The sequence below is a fragment of the Suricata suricatta genome, chromosome 6 (assembly GCF_006229205.1).
Source record: "Suricata suricatta isolate VVHF042 chromosome 6, meerkat_22Aug2017_6uvM2_HiC, whole genome shotgun sequence".
NCBI lineage: Eukaryota > Metazoa > Chordata > Mammalia > Carnivora > Herpestidae > Suricata > Suricata suricatta.
Window position 1 is genome coordinate 50085772 of NC_043705.1, and position 14183 is coordinate 50099954.

General features: G+C 44.6%; 1 protein-coding gene across 1 annotated transcript in view; it reads left to right on the plus strand.

Annotated features, from left to right (window-relative positions):
* Window positions 1-14183, plus strand: part of MAP1B (microtubule associated protein 1B) — a 94001-nt gene that overhangs the window by 63708 nt on the left and 16110 nt on the right. The window contains exons 3-4 of the mRNA XM_029942409.1: window positions 5215-5297; window positions 8029-8169. Of these exons, the coding sequence (XP_029798269.1) occupies window positions 5215-5297; window positions 8029-8169 (224 nt within the window). The remainder of the gene's footprint in view (window positions 1-5214; window positions 5298-8028; window positions 8170-14183) is intronic.

Below are 14183 nucleotides of genomic sequence, written 5' to 3' on the forward strand. Positions count from 1 at the left end.
CCATGCACCAGGCTTTCCCTTGCTAACTCTAGAATCTTCTTTAACCCTAAATTTCTGCTTCTTCAAATTGGAAGTTTTTCTAGTGCTGAATCCCAATCTCAGATTCCACTTCCTCTGGTTTTCACCTGAGGATGAGGCAGGAGGTGTGGGTGGGTGAAAGGGGGGGAACGAGGGGCAGAGGTGAGTGGGCACGAGGACTCTTTGCCTCCCCAAGTGGAACCCTTGACCCTGACTCTCAATCCTGGTCACCAGTGCGTCCGTGTCAGTGAGTCATGACCCTCCTCATCTTCTTTCTTCCATACTGAATATATATCGAGGCTTTCTTTATTCTTCCACTTCCATTTCTAGAGGAGGCCTGCAAAGTGTTCCTTTCTCAGGAAAAGGAAGTGGTAGAAATAAAGTTCTGGGTTGTGATCCTTAGTGGAAATGGAAATTAAATGTTCAGTCTCAAGACCTACAGAGCGATTGATCTCTTGTGGCCGATCTGAAAGGTTTCAGCATTGCTACTTGTGATTTTTATCAGGGGCTCCCCGCCTCCTCTTAGCGCTTCTCTGACTTTGGACCTGACATTCTCTCCCTTGCGCTGGACTCTTTGATTAAGCAGCTGCCCATCTGGGCTGAGAATGTTGGGGGTCTTGCTCTGGCCCCAGCTGGGATGGTGTCACTCCGAGGCCACTGTGTTCTAGGACTGATGTGTGGGGGATATGTATGGGAGAGAAGGCTCAGCTGGGTACAAGAGAGAAGGTTCCACGTCTCATGGGGATTGGTGGGTAGTGGGTGTCCGTGAATTCTGTCATGGTCAGCCTCTTCAGAAACCAGGAAGGAGCCTGTGTGTGTGTGTGTGTTTAGATGGATATTAAACTCTGTGGAGAAGAGACCCTATAAGCATCCTATAAATTATATACCTAGAGAATAACATTTTGCTTTCAGAGACTTCAGAGTCCCCTGGATATAGTAAACCGTAAACCACCAAAACAGCACAAACCTTAAAAACGCATAGATTGAAATAATCGGTCAGACTTAGAATGACTGAATAAAGTCCCAGCAATAACCGAAAATTACAGGCTTATTGTGAGTCTCAAAGATAGCCTTTGGGAGTGTGCAAACAGAGGTCTCATTGTCTGCAAAGACCCTGCTGCTTCAGGGGTCCCCCGGGCCATCCTCTTTTGATTTTACAGACTTCTTTTTTGTCACACAACAGTCCCTGCCCCATTCACCCCAGGATCGAGCCCTCACAATTACAGTGAGTTTTGTGGGGAAGCCCTCAAAAGGCTTTTTCTTATCAAAGCAATAAGCGACACAGCCATTCCATCTCAAGCCCCTGCTTTTGCTTCCCTCCGACCAATGCTGAGGAGAGTCCGCTATTCACAGGGGCTGCCTAATGGTTTGGCTGTGAGCGGTTTCTGGGAATGCAGACTAGAATGGTAGAGAGAGAGGCCACGACCAGGTTGTCTTTCTTTCCTGGGAACTTCTTTTCTGAAGCAATTGAATGAGACCTTTGCAGTCGAGGGTGGTGGCCTCTCCTTCAGAATGCCTGGCCTGTTTCCCAGTGTGAAACATTCCCCAAATATGCAACTTTGCAAGCCTCCCAGGCTGCCCACTGCCCGGGAGGGCTGGCGTTCCACCGGGGTGCCGGGGCGGGGGCACGGGGCTCCAGCCCCTCCGGCAGCCCCTGCGCTCGCCAGATGCCAGGAAGGCCCAGCCCCTGGTTACATCGTCCAGGGAAAGAATCTGTCCAACAGCCTGGCTGTGACAAGACCTTGAAGCTTCTCTCTCTCTCTCTCTCTCTCTCTCTCTAAATCCCCTCCTTCATTCAAATCCAATCCTATAAAAAGGCTTTTGTTGAAGGAGCAGCCATGACATCTTGGTGCACGTCTGTGTCACTGCTCTCAGTCTTTCCAAAGATGGACAGAAAGAATGTCGTTAGTTGAATTCCTGAGCAAACAGGTCTGAAAATTGACTTGGAGGGAGTAGAGGTAAACGGCGGCGGTCACATGGCATTTGTTGTGTCTGCAAGTGAGGAAGCCACGGAGGAAGGGAGCTTCTCCTGGATGGTAAGAAGCCCTCGGCCAGGGCGTGCCTGGCCGGCGGTGCCCTTGCTGTGTGTCTGGGGAAGGACCTGCTTGAGCGGGGGAAGCTCGGGCTGCACTGGGCTGTGGTTGTTTAGATGTGGGTTGGGAAGCTGCGGTTAGCAGAGGTGGGCACCGTGTGGATCCCTTAGAAAAGAAAGGGGCTCTGACTCCTTTACCATCTCTTGGGGAGGAAGTCATTTGTGCCTACCTTGCTCAAGCTTCCCTTTGTGGGTTCTTACAGGACAGAGCCCGGACCGCAGTCCTACCATGGCGTTGTGCTCCCTGCGGTCTGGCTTTGTGTGTTGGAAATCGTCATGTCAAAAGTATGATCAAGGAAAATGACCATTCATTTCTCCTTGGTCTGAAGCTTTTGCTTAATTTCTTCTCAACTTTGTGCTTTTAAATCTCACAGAGGCTTTGTTTCAAGGAGGCCACTGATGAAAGGACTAGAAAGGTTTTCTGGGTTTGGCTGATTGTCATTTTATCATTTGCTTATTCAATCTGATGTTCTTTTGCTTTAGCTTTAAGTGCAAGTGTTTTTGCTGTCCAAAGCAAAAACGATCAAGCCAAAAAAACAATGGCCAACAAATTATAGATTTTGGCATTCATTATAAACATTCTTTCCCATGGCTTAAATTATTTTCTTGAAGCTCAGTCCTTCACCTGATCAAACTGTGTGTCATTGTTCTGTTTTGGACTTTCTTCATTTTCAGGCATTTCAAGTAAAATGCCATACACTTTTTTCACCTTTTTTTGTGTGTGGGTACTCTACCACCTTTGACTTCTTTTTTTTTTTTTTTTTTTTTTTTTTTCTTTTTGCCAGTAATCTGTGAATGCTTTCTGGCTTCTTGCTTCTTGCCACACATCCTTGCAGTTACTTTTTTGGCTTTTCCCCTCGCTCTCCCCTGGTATTTATTGTCTGCTGCACCTGTTTTTCCAAATCCTGCTTCCAGTTACCGCCCCACAGAGCGGTGTACCTGGGGGGCTGTGCAGCCAGGTGCGTGGGCTCCAGGTCCTCACTCAGCACTTCCTAGTGGCGTGACCTGGAGCTAGTTCGTGCTCCTTTGCAGACTCCCTTGTCCTCAGCAGTTAAAGGGGACAATCCCAGTACCTCTGTCATAGAGCCCTCCAGGCTATTAAATGAGTTAGTACTGGTGAGGTGCTTAGAACTATGACTGGCGACATCAGTGTTTAGCTTGGGCTTCTTCCATTTCTAATGCAGGGTTTATTGGGACATATTAGCTCTTGGGGAAAGAAGACAACGGAGGAGAATGTGTTGGATGATGTGATGGTGGTATTTCAGCATGTTGTTTCCATAGTACTTCTGGTCCTTCATGATATTAAGGAAAAGAATCCTGTGTACCCTACACTGGTTTCTTGAGGCTCAATTCACATGGCATACAGTTCATTTAAAACATACTGTTCAACAGTTTTGGGTGTATTAATTTTGTTTAAGTTTTCGTAAAATATATGTAAAACACAAAATTTGCTAGTTTAGCCATTTTTAAACGTACAATTCAGTAGCACTGGTTACATTTATAATGTTGTGTGACATCACCTTTACTTCCAAAGCTTTTTCATCACCCCAGAGAGAAACTCTGTGCATATTAAGTAGTAACACCCCATTCCTTCTCCTCCAATGTCTGGTAACCTCTGATGTACTCTCTGAGTCTATGAATTAACCTATTCTAGATATTTCATGTAAGTGGATTCATACCATATTTGTCCTTTTGTGTCTGGCTTACTTCATTCAGCACACTTATTTCAAGCTTCATCCATGTTGTTGCACACATTGGAACTCCCATTTCTTTTTATGCCAAAGTAATATTCCATTATGTAGATACACCATTTTTTGTTTGTCCAGTCATCCATAGGTGGACATTTGGGTTGTCTCCACCTTTTGGTTCTTATAATTCTGATGCAGTGAACATTGCCTTACAAGTATCTGTTCAAGTCTCTGTTTTCAATTGACCTAGGAGTGGAATTGCCAGATTGTATAGTAATTCTATTTTACCTTTTTAAAGAACTGCCCAGCTATTTTTCTGGAAAGCAGTTGCTTTTTGGCCATTCTCTATTCCTGTTTTCCTCTCCTTTGGTGTTTATTTCCCCCAGATATTATTCCATTCTGTCTTGTCACCCAAGTTTCCTTATACTTCCCAAGCAGCAGACGTATTCTTATCTACCCTCCAACCGCGTGTCTCCCCTCCATGCATCTGAGGGAACACCGCTCTTTTCTCTTCCTTATCACCTGGTAGAGCATGTATCGCCCACTGTGGCCGCACATCCACCTGGTCACTTACTGTGTAATTAATTGTCCAGGAAGGAGAGTCTATGCAGACCGTCATCTACAGGCCTCGGTCTACTTCAGCTGGAGGTGGTTTCCAACACACAGATGCCCCTAAAGCCTTTCCGGTGTGGGAGATCAGTGACGTGGAGCCAGAGGCCCTGCAGGACTCCGGCCCTCCTTAGACCAGCTCCTGCACTCCTGCAACACCTTGCTTTGTTTTTCTCCATCACCTTTGCTTGTCTTTATGGGCAGTTTGGCCACTCAGTACAGCCGGAGAGTTGTTCTCCACTCTTCATTTGCTCACAGTTTCCCCACTTTTCTATGAGCAACTGAATTAATTAAAGGATACTCCAACAGCCTGTAAGCCTGCCTCAGACAGCCATTCTGGTTGTTGGGTAATTGTTAGCTGGGGTTTCTGGATGTCATTCATCTCACAATCAGGCTCCTAATTAATCTCTGCACTATTCTCACCAGAAGAAAGGCTGATGCGGAGAAACATCCCCAATTACCATGAGAAAGGAAATGTCAAGAGCCCCGTTGAGTTTTCCTGGCATCCACCCCTCATCTCAGATGAAAAAAACCGCCATTAACGCACTGAGGCAGGCTGGCGGGCAACCCTGAAAACTCGAGTGTTGTGCGGGCATGAGGAGCTCCAGACACCCGGACCCAACTCTGGGAGGAACCTGCAGGGTCCGGGCTCTTGTGCAGGAACACCAATTGTGTTTCCCAGGATAGCGTGGAGAATCCCGGGGCCGCGTGCCCAGGAGAGCCGCTGCTGTCCCTGCAGCCAGCGGGGCAGTTTTAATCTGGAAAAGCTAAAGGTCTCCCCTTTTGTCTGTGTTTTTGTGTCTCTAGGACAAAAGATCCTTCATCACCGAAGTGACGTTTTAGAAACAGTGGTTCTGATCAACCCTTCAGATGAAGCAGTCAGCACTGAGGTAAGCATCTGGCTCTGCGGGGTCTGGAGCAAGGCTTACACAGTGGACAGAGACCACCGTTCTGTAAGGGCAGGGGTGGTGGGGCAGGAGAAGGGCGCGGGAGAGAGAGGTTTTTTACCCCCCGTCAGCGGCTGGTTCTTACCTCAGCACCATGCCAGACGGTGGGAGATGCTAGCCAGAACTAAATACTTTCTACAGGCAGGGGGTGTGAAATCCTGGGTATTTATGGAGGGTGTGCTGCTGGGAGAGCATCTGGCTGAGATGTAGCAGGGGAAATAGCCCACAAGTCCTCAAGCCAGGCCATTCAGGACACACATTTGGAGAAAAGTGGTATTTTAGAGGCAAGCCCCCTTCAAGCCATTCTGCTCCCCCTCTAACCACCGTTGAAAGGAAAATACATGGCGATCAGGAGCATGGCCTTTGGTGTGAGACTCCCTGGTGTCCTTGGGGCAGATGACTTACTGTCTTTTTGTCTCAGTTTCCATCTTTGTGAAATGGAGATCACAACAGTCCTTACCTTGTTGTGATTAGAAGTGTCAACTGCTTAAAACAGAGCATGCTGTATGACCGCTGAAATATAAATGCTGGCTGTTCTTCATATTAACATTATTATTACTATCATTTGAAATTGTTGCCAAAAGGCATAACTGGGTATTTCAGAGACTACTGTAAGGTAAGAACTTGGCTGAAGCCTAGAACCCCTGGCCCCTCTAGGCCAGAGGGATTGATATATGTCCATTTCCCACTTCTTTTATTACAGTTTAGCACTTTTGAGATTGAGTTGCTTCTTGGACATTATAGTTCCCATAGTCCCTGGGGGGACTTCATTATCCACAGCATCTCTTCTGCCCATGCTTTGAGCCTATTTTTAAAAATTGAGAAAAAAATCCACAAAATCCATCTTTTAAAATGTACAATTCACTGGTTTTTAGTATATTCACCAAGTTGTGTGCCTGTCATCACTGTCTATTCCAAAACATGTCCATCACCCCTCGACAGTCCCAGACCCATGAGCCAACAAGCCCTATTCCTCTCAGGGGCCGGCAACCACTAATCTACTTTTTGCCTCTGTGTATTTGCCTATTCTGAGTATTTTGGATAATGGGATCATACATTATTCTGTATGGCTTGTTTCACTCAGCATAATGTCTTCAAGAGTCATCACACTGTAGCATGTATCAGTATTCCATTCCTTTTTTTGTGGCTATTTCACTTTACAGATGTACCACATTTTGATGAGTGGATATTCATTGGGTTGCTTTTACTTTTTGGCTATCATTATGTAGCTTGGTTTCTCTCTCTCTCTTTTTTTTTTTTTTTTAAAGATTATTTATTTGAGAGAGAGAAAGAGAGAATCCCAAGCAGGCTCCACAGGGTTAGCACAGAGCTGGACAATGTGGGGCTCGAACTCATGAACTGTGAGATCATCACCTGAGTCAAGATCAAGAGCTGGATGCTCCACCAACTGAACTATCCAGGTGCCCCTGTGTAGGCTGTTTTTATCCCATTTCCACTGGCTCCAGATCAGCAGGACCTCTTTAATAGTCTATGAAAGTTCAAGGTTGAGGCGAATGGTGGGCTAGTAGTCTCTCTGTGACTAACGGAATCAGGAAGTAAAGACAATTTGAAATGGAAAAGGAAAAATGAGGAATCCAGGCTTGCTTGTGGAGCAGATGGAGCTGGAACAGTTACTGTGGTCCATGTGCGTTTCCTTGATTAGACCTTAGGGTTCTTGGGGACCATAGGTCACATCCTGTTCACTTTTATATCCCTCCCTTGTTGTCTAGCATGCTGCCTGGCAGTCAGTTTGTGCTGAACTGAACTGCGCTCAGAACAAATACCTTGGTGCTTGGAGCAGCATGTCTGCTGAAGGACAGACTGGCTTCCTGCCACTTAAAGAACAGAGAGTTCTTGGGGCGCCTGGGTGGCTCAGTCGGTTAAGCATCCGGCTTCGCTCAGGTCATGATCTCATGGTTTGTGGGTTTGAGCCCTGCATTGGGCTCTGCGCTGACAGCTCAGAGCCTGGAGCCTGCGTCAGATTCTGTGACTCCTTCTCTCTCTGATCCTACCCTGCTCATGCTCTGTCTCTCTGTCTCAAAAATAAAATTAAAAAAAGTTAAAACATTTTTTTGAAAAAAGAAAAAAAAAGAACAGAGAGTTCTTCATGCAAACCATTTACAATTCTATTTAAAAGATTCCCATTTGAAAAAAAAATAAATGATTCTCATTTGGGGCAGCCTTTTGTTTATGTTCAGCGTTAGGCACCTTGCTGATCCCACTGGAGATGGCATTTGGAGACAAGCTTGTGGTGTATGGTGTGGAAGGAAAGGGGTCCTGTGAGGGAGGGGCTGACCCTGGACCCTCATTGGAAACCTGTGCTTCCTGAGGCAGCACTCGGGGGATCTGGACTGTACTCGGTGACTCAACCTGTGAGTGTCACAGGCTGTGCGCTGCTAGCAGACACAGCTGGGGAACAAATGATTGCCCGCTGTAGACTGCTTTGAGAAAGGCAAGAAAACGAGGGGAGAGAGTCAACTACCACTGCTTGCTTGGTCATCGTAAACACAGAAAATGGTGTTCATTGGCGAACTGATGACCGTCGTCCTTGGCTCTGTCCACTTCCATAGGGGAAATGAATGAGGCTTGTTGGCAATAGCTTTCAAGCCCTGCCTGGAAGTGGGCTGGCGGGGCTGGCTCTGGCTCACGTCCTGCTCCCTGTGCTTCGTTTCAGGTGCGCTTAATGATCACTGATGCTGCTCGACACAAGCTGCTCGTGCTGACAGGGCAGTGCTTTGAAAATACCGGAGAGCTCATTCTCCAGTCCGGCTCTTTCTCCTTCCAGAACTTCATAGAGATTTTCACCGATCAAGAGGTAGGCTCCTGTCTGGAAATATCTAAGCTTTACCGTTGTTTGGTTACACTTGCAGCCTAAGGCTAGGGGGAGCTAGGAGAAGGGGAGGGAATGTCACACCTCCGTTCAAATAAACAAAACTGCGTGATCAGACATAAGACAGTTCTATGATTCGTCACCAAAAGAATTTAGAGCACCCATCTATAATGAATTGGAACCATTCTTAATGTGCTGGAGATACCGGGGCGGGGGGGGGGGGATTGGTACTGTCAGCATTTTACAGATGGCAAACATGACGGAGAAAATTGAAATGACAGAGCCCAAAAGAAAACCCTGGTTTTGTCTTTTCTGAAAGAGTACTCAAAGATCTCTTGGACTTTTAGTAGGATTTAACTGCCCTGATCTCTTTTCAGTATTTGTATTTACTTTTCCTGGTCTAATTATTTCTGATTGCTCTTATGTTTCATGCCTGGTCCCAATGTTTGAACGTGGGCAGTTTGAACAGCCCAACAAAGACAGGGCTCAAGAAAGGGAGGCATGTAGGAAAATGGAGCATATCCATGCCCCAAGAAAAAGACAGTTGAGGTAGCTGGACTAAACCTGGACATTAATATTTTTAATAAATATATCTTATTCAGTGACAATACAGGTCATGTGTTAAATACTATAGGACATTAGTGGTATTTGGTAGAATCAGATTAAAGAGTTTAATTTGGGTGTTTCTGCTGGAAAATTTATCCTGGCTGGGAAAATTCTCTTTCCAAAATATCTGTGCCTCTTTCATTTTGTTTATTTGTTAATAGTAGGTACACAGGTCGGGGCCGCCAGCTTAGTGGGTTGGGGCCTGCCCGTAGCGGATGACAGGTTTCTACATGGAAGGGTTGAGGGATGTGTGCACGGGATGGGTCTCCATGTCCATTTGAATCCATCTTCCTGAGAACTTCCTGAGTTGGTGGCCCCTGTGTCTCCCATGTGTTGCAAAGGGCGGTCTGTCTTTCTGCATTTAAGCTGCCTTAACCCCGGGGTTCACAGAGAGGTACCTGTCATTGCTAGCAAGAGGGGTAAATAAACCTCCTGGCTTCGTTTGGCTTGCCCGGAGGCTTTGTGACAGCTCTGGCCAGGTGACATAACGGTGTTTCACGCTCCCCTCCAGTGGGGGAATAAACAAATGTGAAAATGAACATTTCTCTTAACATTTAAGCCCCCGCTTTCAGAAGGTGTGATGCTAACTGGGTTCTGAGGCAGACAGCCCTGGTTCCCCACGGTGAGAAGGGTCCCCGGGGTAGAGTCATGGCTAGTACCAGCTTTACCACTTAAAGATAAAGGCTTTCACCCCATTTTCTCTAGAGCTTGTTATCTGTCCACTTACAAGACTACTAGAGTTCAGCGTGCATGATTGGAAATCACTGGACTAGACCAATGGTCGCCAGCCTTTTAGAGCCATGATTGCCTACTGTGGCCTTGGAAAAAGGATTTGAGTTCCGAATGAGTTAGTAACAAAGGGACCGTGAAGGTCACTGGTGTTTAGTTTTGTTACATTTATTCAGTCCTTGATAGACACTAGTCACTCTAGAGAAACCAGAAACACTGTTTAGGAAAAACAAAATGATGCATTTTTTTTAAGAATAAGAAGAGCTGAAAATAAATGGTCTGAAAATATAATTATCAGTGCATTTTGAGCTTCAGACTGTGGGAGTCTTAGTCATTGGAGGTCAACCACAAAACCAGAACTTACAGACAGAACAGTCATCTGGCTAACCCATTCCTCCCTGAAATCCGAGGATGGTGAAATCACATCTACTCGGACATTTTTCAGTCTCAGTCTCTCTCTTAGTGAGTCTTTCCTTATTTGTCTCATTGTATCTTTAAGGGAGGAATGTGCTCCCTTTTCCATTTGGTGATGTCTCTGATACCCTTCACCAATACTGCCAGGTTTTTTTCCCCTTCAGATTATTTTCCGTTCTGCACACTGTTCTTCATAAAAGAAGATGGTAGAAGTTTCTTACATTCTCTGGTCACTCTCCACCAGACCTGTTGGCAGGATGAGATGGGTATGGGAGAAATTCAGGAGTTGCCTTGGTCATGTTTTAGTGCCTTGGAATTGTGAGACAATTAGATACATGGGTCAAGGGCTCAAGGAATTCAGAGCTGAGCTGGAGATATGTGGAAGCCATCAGCATATTAAAAAGCAGATGACGTGCTCTCGAGAGAGAAGTGTATTAGAAGAGGAAGGGGCTCCAGTCTAGCATGTAGAAGTCATGGCCAAGGAGAACGAGCCAGACACTTCAGTTGGTTTGTTTGGTTTTAGTCTAGTTTCTGTAAAATGTCATGGCTCATACTGGACACTGTACTCCAAGGGACACTAACTGGGTTAGGACTGTGTGTCAGTGACTTCTGTAGTTTTCAATGCAATTGTCCGTTAAGTCTGAAAGTAACTTTTGACCATCAATAGCCTAATTAAATGTCAGTGGGCAGGGAATGCAGGCTTTGAGGAGTGCTATCATTTACATAAATTGGGGGCTCCTCTTAAGAAAAAGAAAATGGAATTATCAATACACAGTTAAGTACAGGGTTTTGGGAGGAGGCCATGCCAGTAAGGAGCCTTGAAGTGTAAGCTTCTTTAGCTTTATGATCAATCCATTAGACTGTCAGTTACAATCCCTGAATCTTTTCCATGACTGTTGTTGTTAAGCTGCATCTCCCAATCCTGTGCTTCATCCAGCTGGTTTATTGGACCCTACATTTATCCCTTTAGAAGGCCGTCCTGTTAGAGTTGACTTAGCCATCCTCATCCCAAAGTCAAGAGCTTTAGTAAATGTTTTAATTCTGCCGTCTCGCATTTTGCTCTGCCTCCCATTTGCTTGCCACCTACTGATTTGATAAGCATGTCTTCACCATTTGTATCCATGTCAGTGCCCACCAGGATATAAATGAGCCCTAAGGCAGCCCATCATAGACCTCTGTCCAGGCTGACACTAAGCAGCAGGATTTATATGACTGACTTCAAATCCATCTAATTCGGCTATCACACTGTTCAGAGATCTTATTAAGCGTCTTGCTAAAACCAAGAGATACATTGTCCACTGTATTTCCTCATTAGCCAAGCAAGTAACTTAATCACAAAAGGAACTGTAGTTAGAGTAGACTGCGTGGTTTAGAGATTCAAGATTCTTACTTCATTATCTGCAGTAGAGTCAGTTATTTCCTATATCTTCCTTCCTCTTCCATTATGCCTGCATTTAATTAGAAGAATTAGTTAACAAAAAGATTATCTTTGCCCCAGTATTTCTTCCAGTCATGCCTCTCATCTCTATCTGTGGAAACAAGGGAAGAGTAGTGTGCTTGAGAAGTATTAGCAGGCTCATGTCGCTTCCAAAGCAGCCACTCCCGGAGGGCAGTACATATTGAATTGGCCAATTTCAGTGCAGTTTAAGAAACATCTATGGAGCTGACAGTGCATCAGGGAAACACAGATAATTATACAAGGATGTGTTTCCTTCTGTTCAGGAACTTTTACTGTAATGGGCTACACTAGTTACCATTTATTATGATGGTAATTTCCAAATTCTTTTAGAGGAAGACTGTTTCCAAGTCCAAGTTGCCCTGCCACTAGCAATGTTGGCTCCTTATTGTTCTCCTCTGGGCGTTGCAGAAGCATTGATTGAGCTGACACTCAGTCTTTGCCCTGAGGCCCTCAAGCCAGCATGCCTGTTGGTTCACAGGTCTGGAAGCTGGCTCGAGAATGGGGTGAAAGCAGGGGCTGTCTCTGCTGTGTAGCTCCAGGACTGTGGCAGTTGTCTGCTTCGGGATGGCCTCTCCGTAGCCCTGGGCTTAGCATCCCAACTCCTCATGCCCAGTTCGCTGCTGCTTCTCTAGAGGGACCAGGCTTTCCCTTTCTGAAAAGAAACCTGTCCAGTGCTGACTTTTCTGCTTTCCCTTGTATTCCATACTTTTCTATTCCCCAGGCTCTCTGCTGTTTTTCAGTACCATTGACTTCCTCAAAATTCTTGCAAACTTGCTTTCTTTTGTGGTCACATTTCCTCTGTTTCATAGGAACTTCCCAGGCCAGAAGTGAAAAGATGGAAAGTAGGAAGGTATTCCTCAAATCTTTTTACCTTCTCCTTAAACTTTGTCATTAAAAACCCTCTACACACAGCTGCCATACCCCTCAGCATGGAATTTCAAAGATTGAAATGAACTAAACTTAATTTTAAAATTTCACTATTAAAGACTCAGCAGTTTGAGTTTTCCTAGATTTCTCCTGTAAAATGTATTATAAAGCATGAAGAGTTTGTAAGTACTTTTTGTGAAAATGAGGACTAAGAGAACCCTATTTTGGCTATAGTAATGGTGATGAGTGTCTATGCTAATTATTGGACAACAAACCCTATTTGGTGCCCATATTTGTTTTGGTCAGCAGGTAGTTTGAGCAAAAGCTCCCCTAGATGTGCTTTTTTCAGTTTTCTTACCTTCCAAAATAGTTGATTCTTGAAATTGTTAAGCCAGAGATAAACACCAAAGTCAAAGGCTTTTCTTTTTTTTAATTTTTTGTTTTTTAAATAATTTATTGTCAAAAGTTAGCTAACATACAGTTTAGTGTTGGATTCAGGAATGGATTCCCATGATTCATCACTTACATACAACACCCAGTGCTCATCCCAACAAGTGCACTTCTCAATGCCCACCACCCATTTTCCCTACCCCTCACCCCACCACCCCCATCAACCCTCAATTTATTCTCTATATTTAAGAGTCTCTTTTTTAAAATGTTTGTTTATTTTTGAGAGAGAGAGAGAGAGACAGACAGACAGACACACCAGAGAAGGGGCAGAGACAGAGGGAGAGATTGAATCCAAAGCAGGCAGGTTCTTTGCTCACAGCACAGAGCCCAACATGGGGCTTGAACTCACAAACTGTGAGATCATGACCTGAGCCTATATCAAGAGTAGGACGCTTAACTGACTGAGCCACCGAGGTGTCTCTTTATTTAAGTCTCTTATGGTTTCCCTCCCTCTCTGTAACTTAGTTTTCCTTCCCTTCCCCTATGGTCTATGGTCTTTTGTTAAGTTTCTCAAATTCCACATATGAATGAAAACATATCTTTCTCTGGTTGACTTATTTCACTTAGCATAATACACTCTAGTTCCATCCATGTTGTTGCAAATGGCAAGATTTCATTCTTTTTGATTAATATTGAGTAATATTTCATTATATACATATATACCACATCTTCTTTATCCGTTCATCAGTTGATGGACATTTGGTGTTTCCATAATTTGGCTATTGTTGAGAGCACTACTATAAATATTGAAGTACATGTACCCCTATGAGTCAGCACATTTATATCCTTTGGATAAATACCTAGGAGTGCAATTGCTGGGTCATAGGGTAGTTCTATTTTTAATTTTTTGAGGAACCTCCATACTGTTTTCCACAGGGGCTGCACCAGTTTGCATTCCAGCATCAACTGTGCAAAAGGGTTCCCCTTTCTCTGCACCTTGTTAACTTTAGCCATTCTGACAGGTGTGTGGTGATATCTCATTGTGGTTTTGATTTGTGTTTCCCTGATGATGAATGATGTTGAGCATCTTTGCATATGACTATTAGCCATTTGGATGTCTTCTTTGGAAAAGTGTCTATTCATGTCTTTTGCCTATCTCTTCACTGGATTGTTTTGTGGATGTTGAGTTTGATAAAGGTTTTTTTTTTTTTTTTTTAATTTTGAATGTTTATTTTTGAGAGAGAGACAGAGTGTCAGTGGGGAGGGGCAGAGAGAGGGAGACACAGAATCTGAAATGGACCCAGGCTCTGAGCTGTCGGGACAGAGCCTGATGCAGGGCTTGAGCCCATGAACTGAGATCACAACCTGAGCTGAAGTCAGACTCTCAACTGAATGTGCCACCCAGGTGCCCTGATAAGTTCTTTATAGATTTTGGATACTAATCCTTCATCTGATATTTCATTTACAAGTATTTTCTCTCATTTCCATTGTGATCTGAAAATATGCATGGTATGATCTCAGTCCTTTTATATTT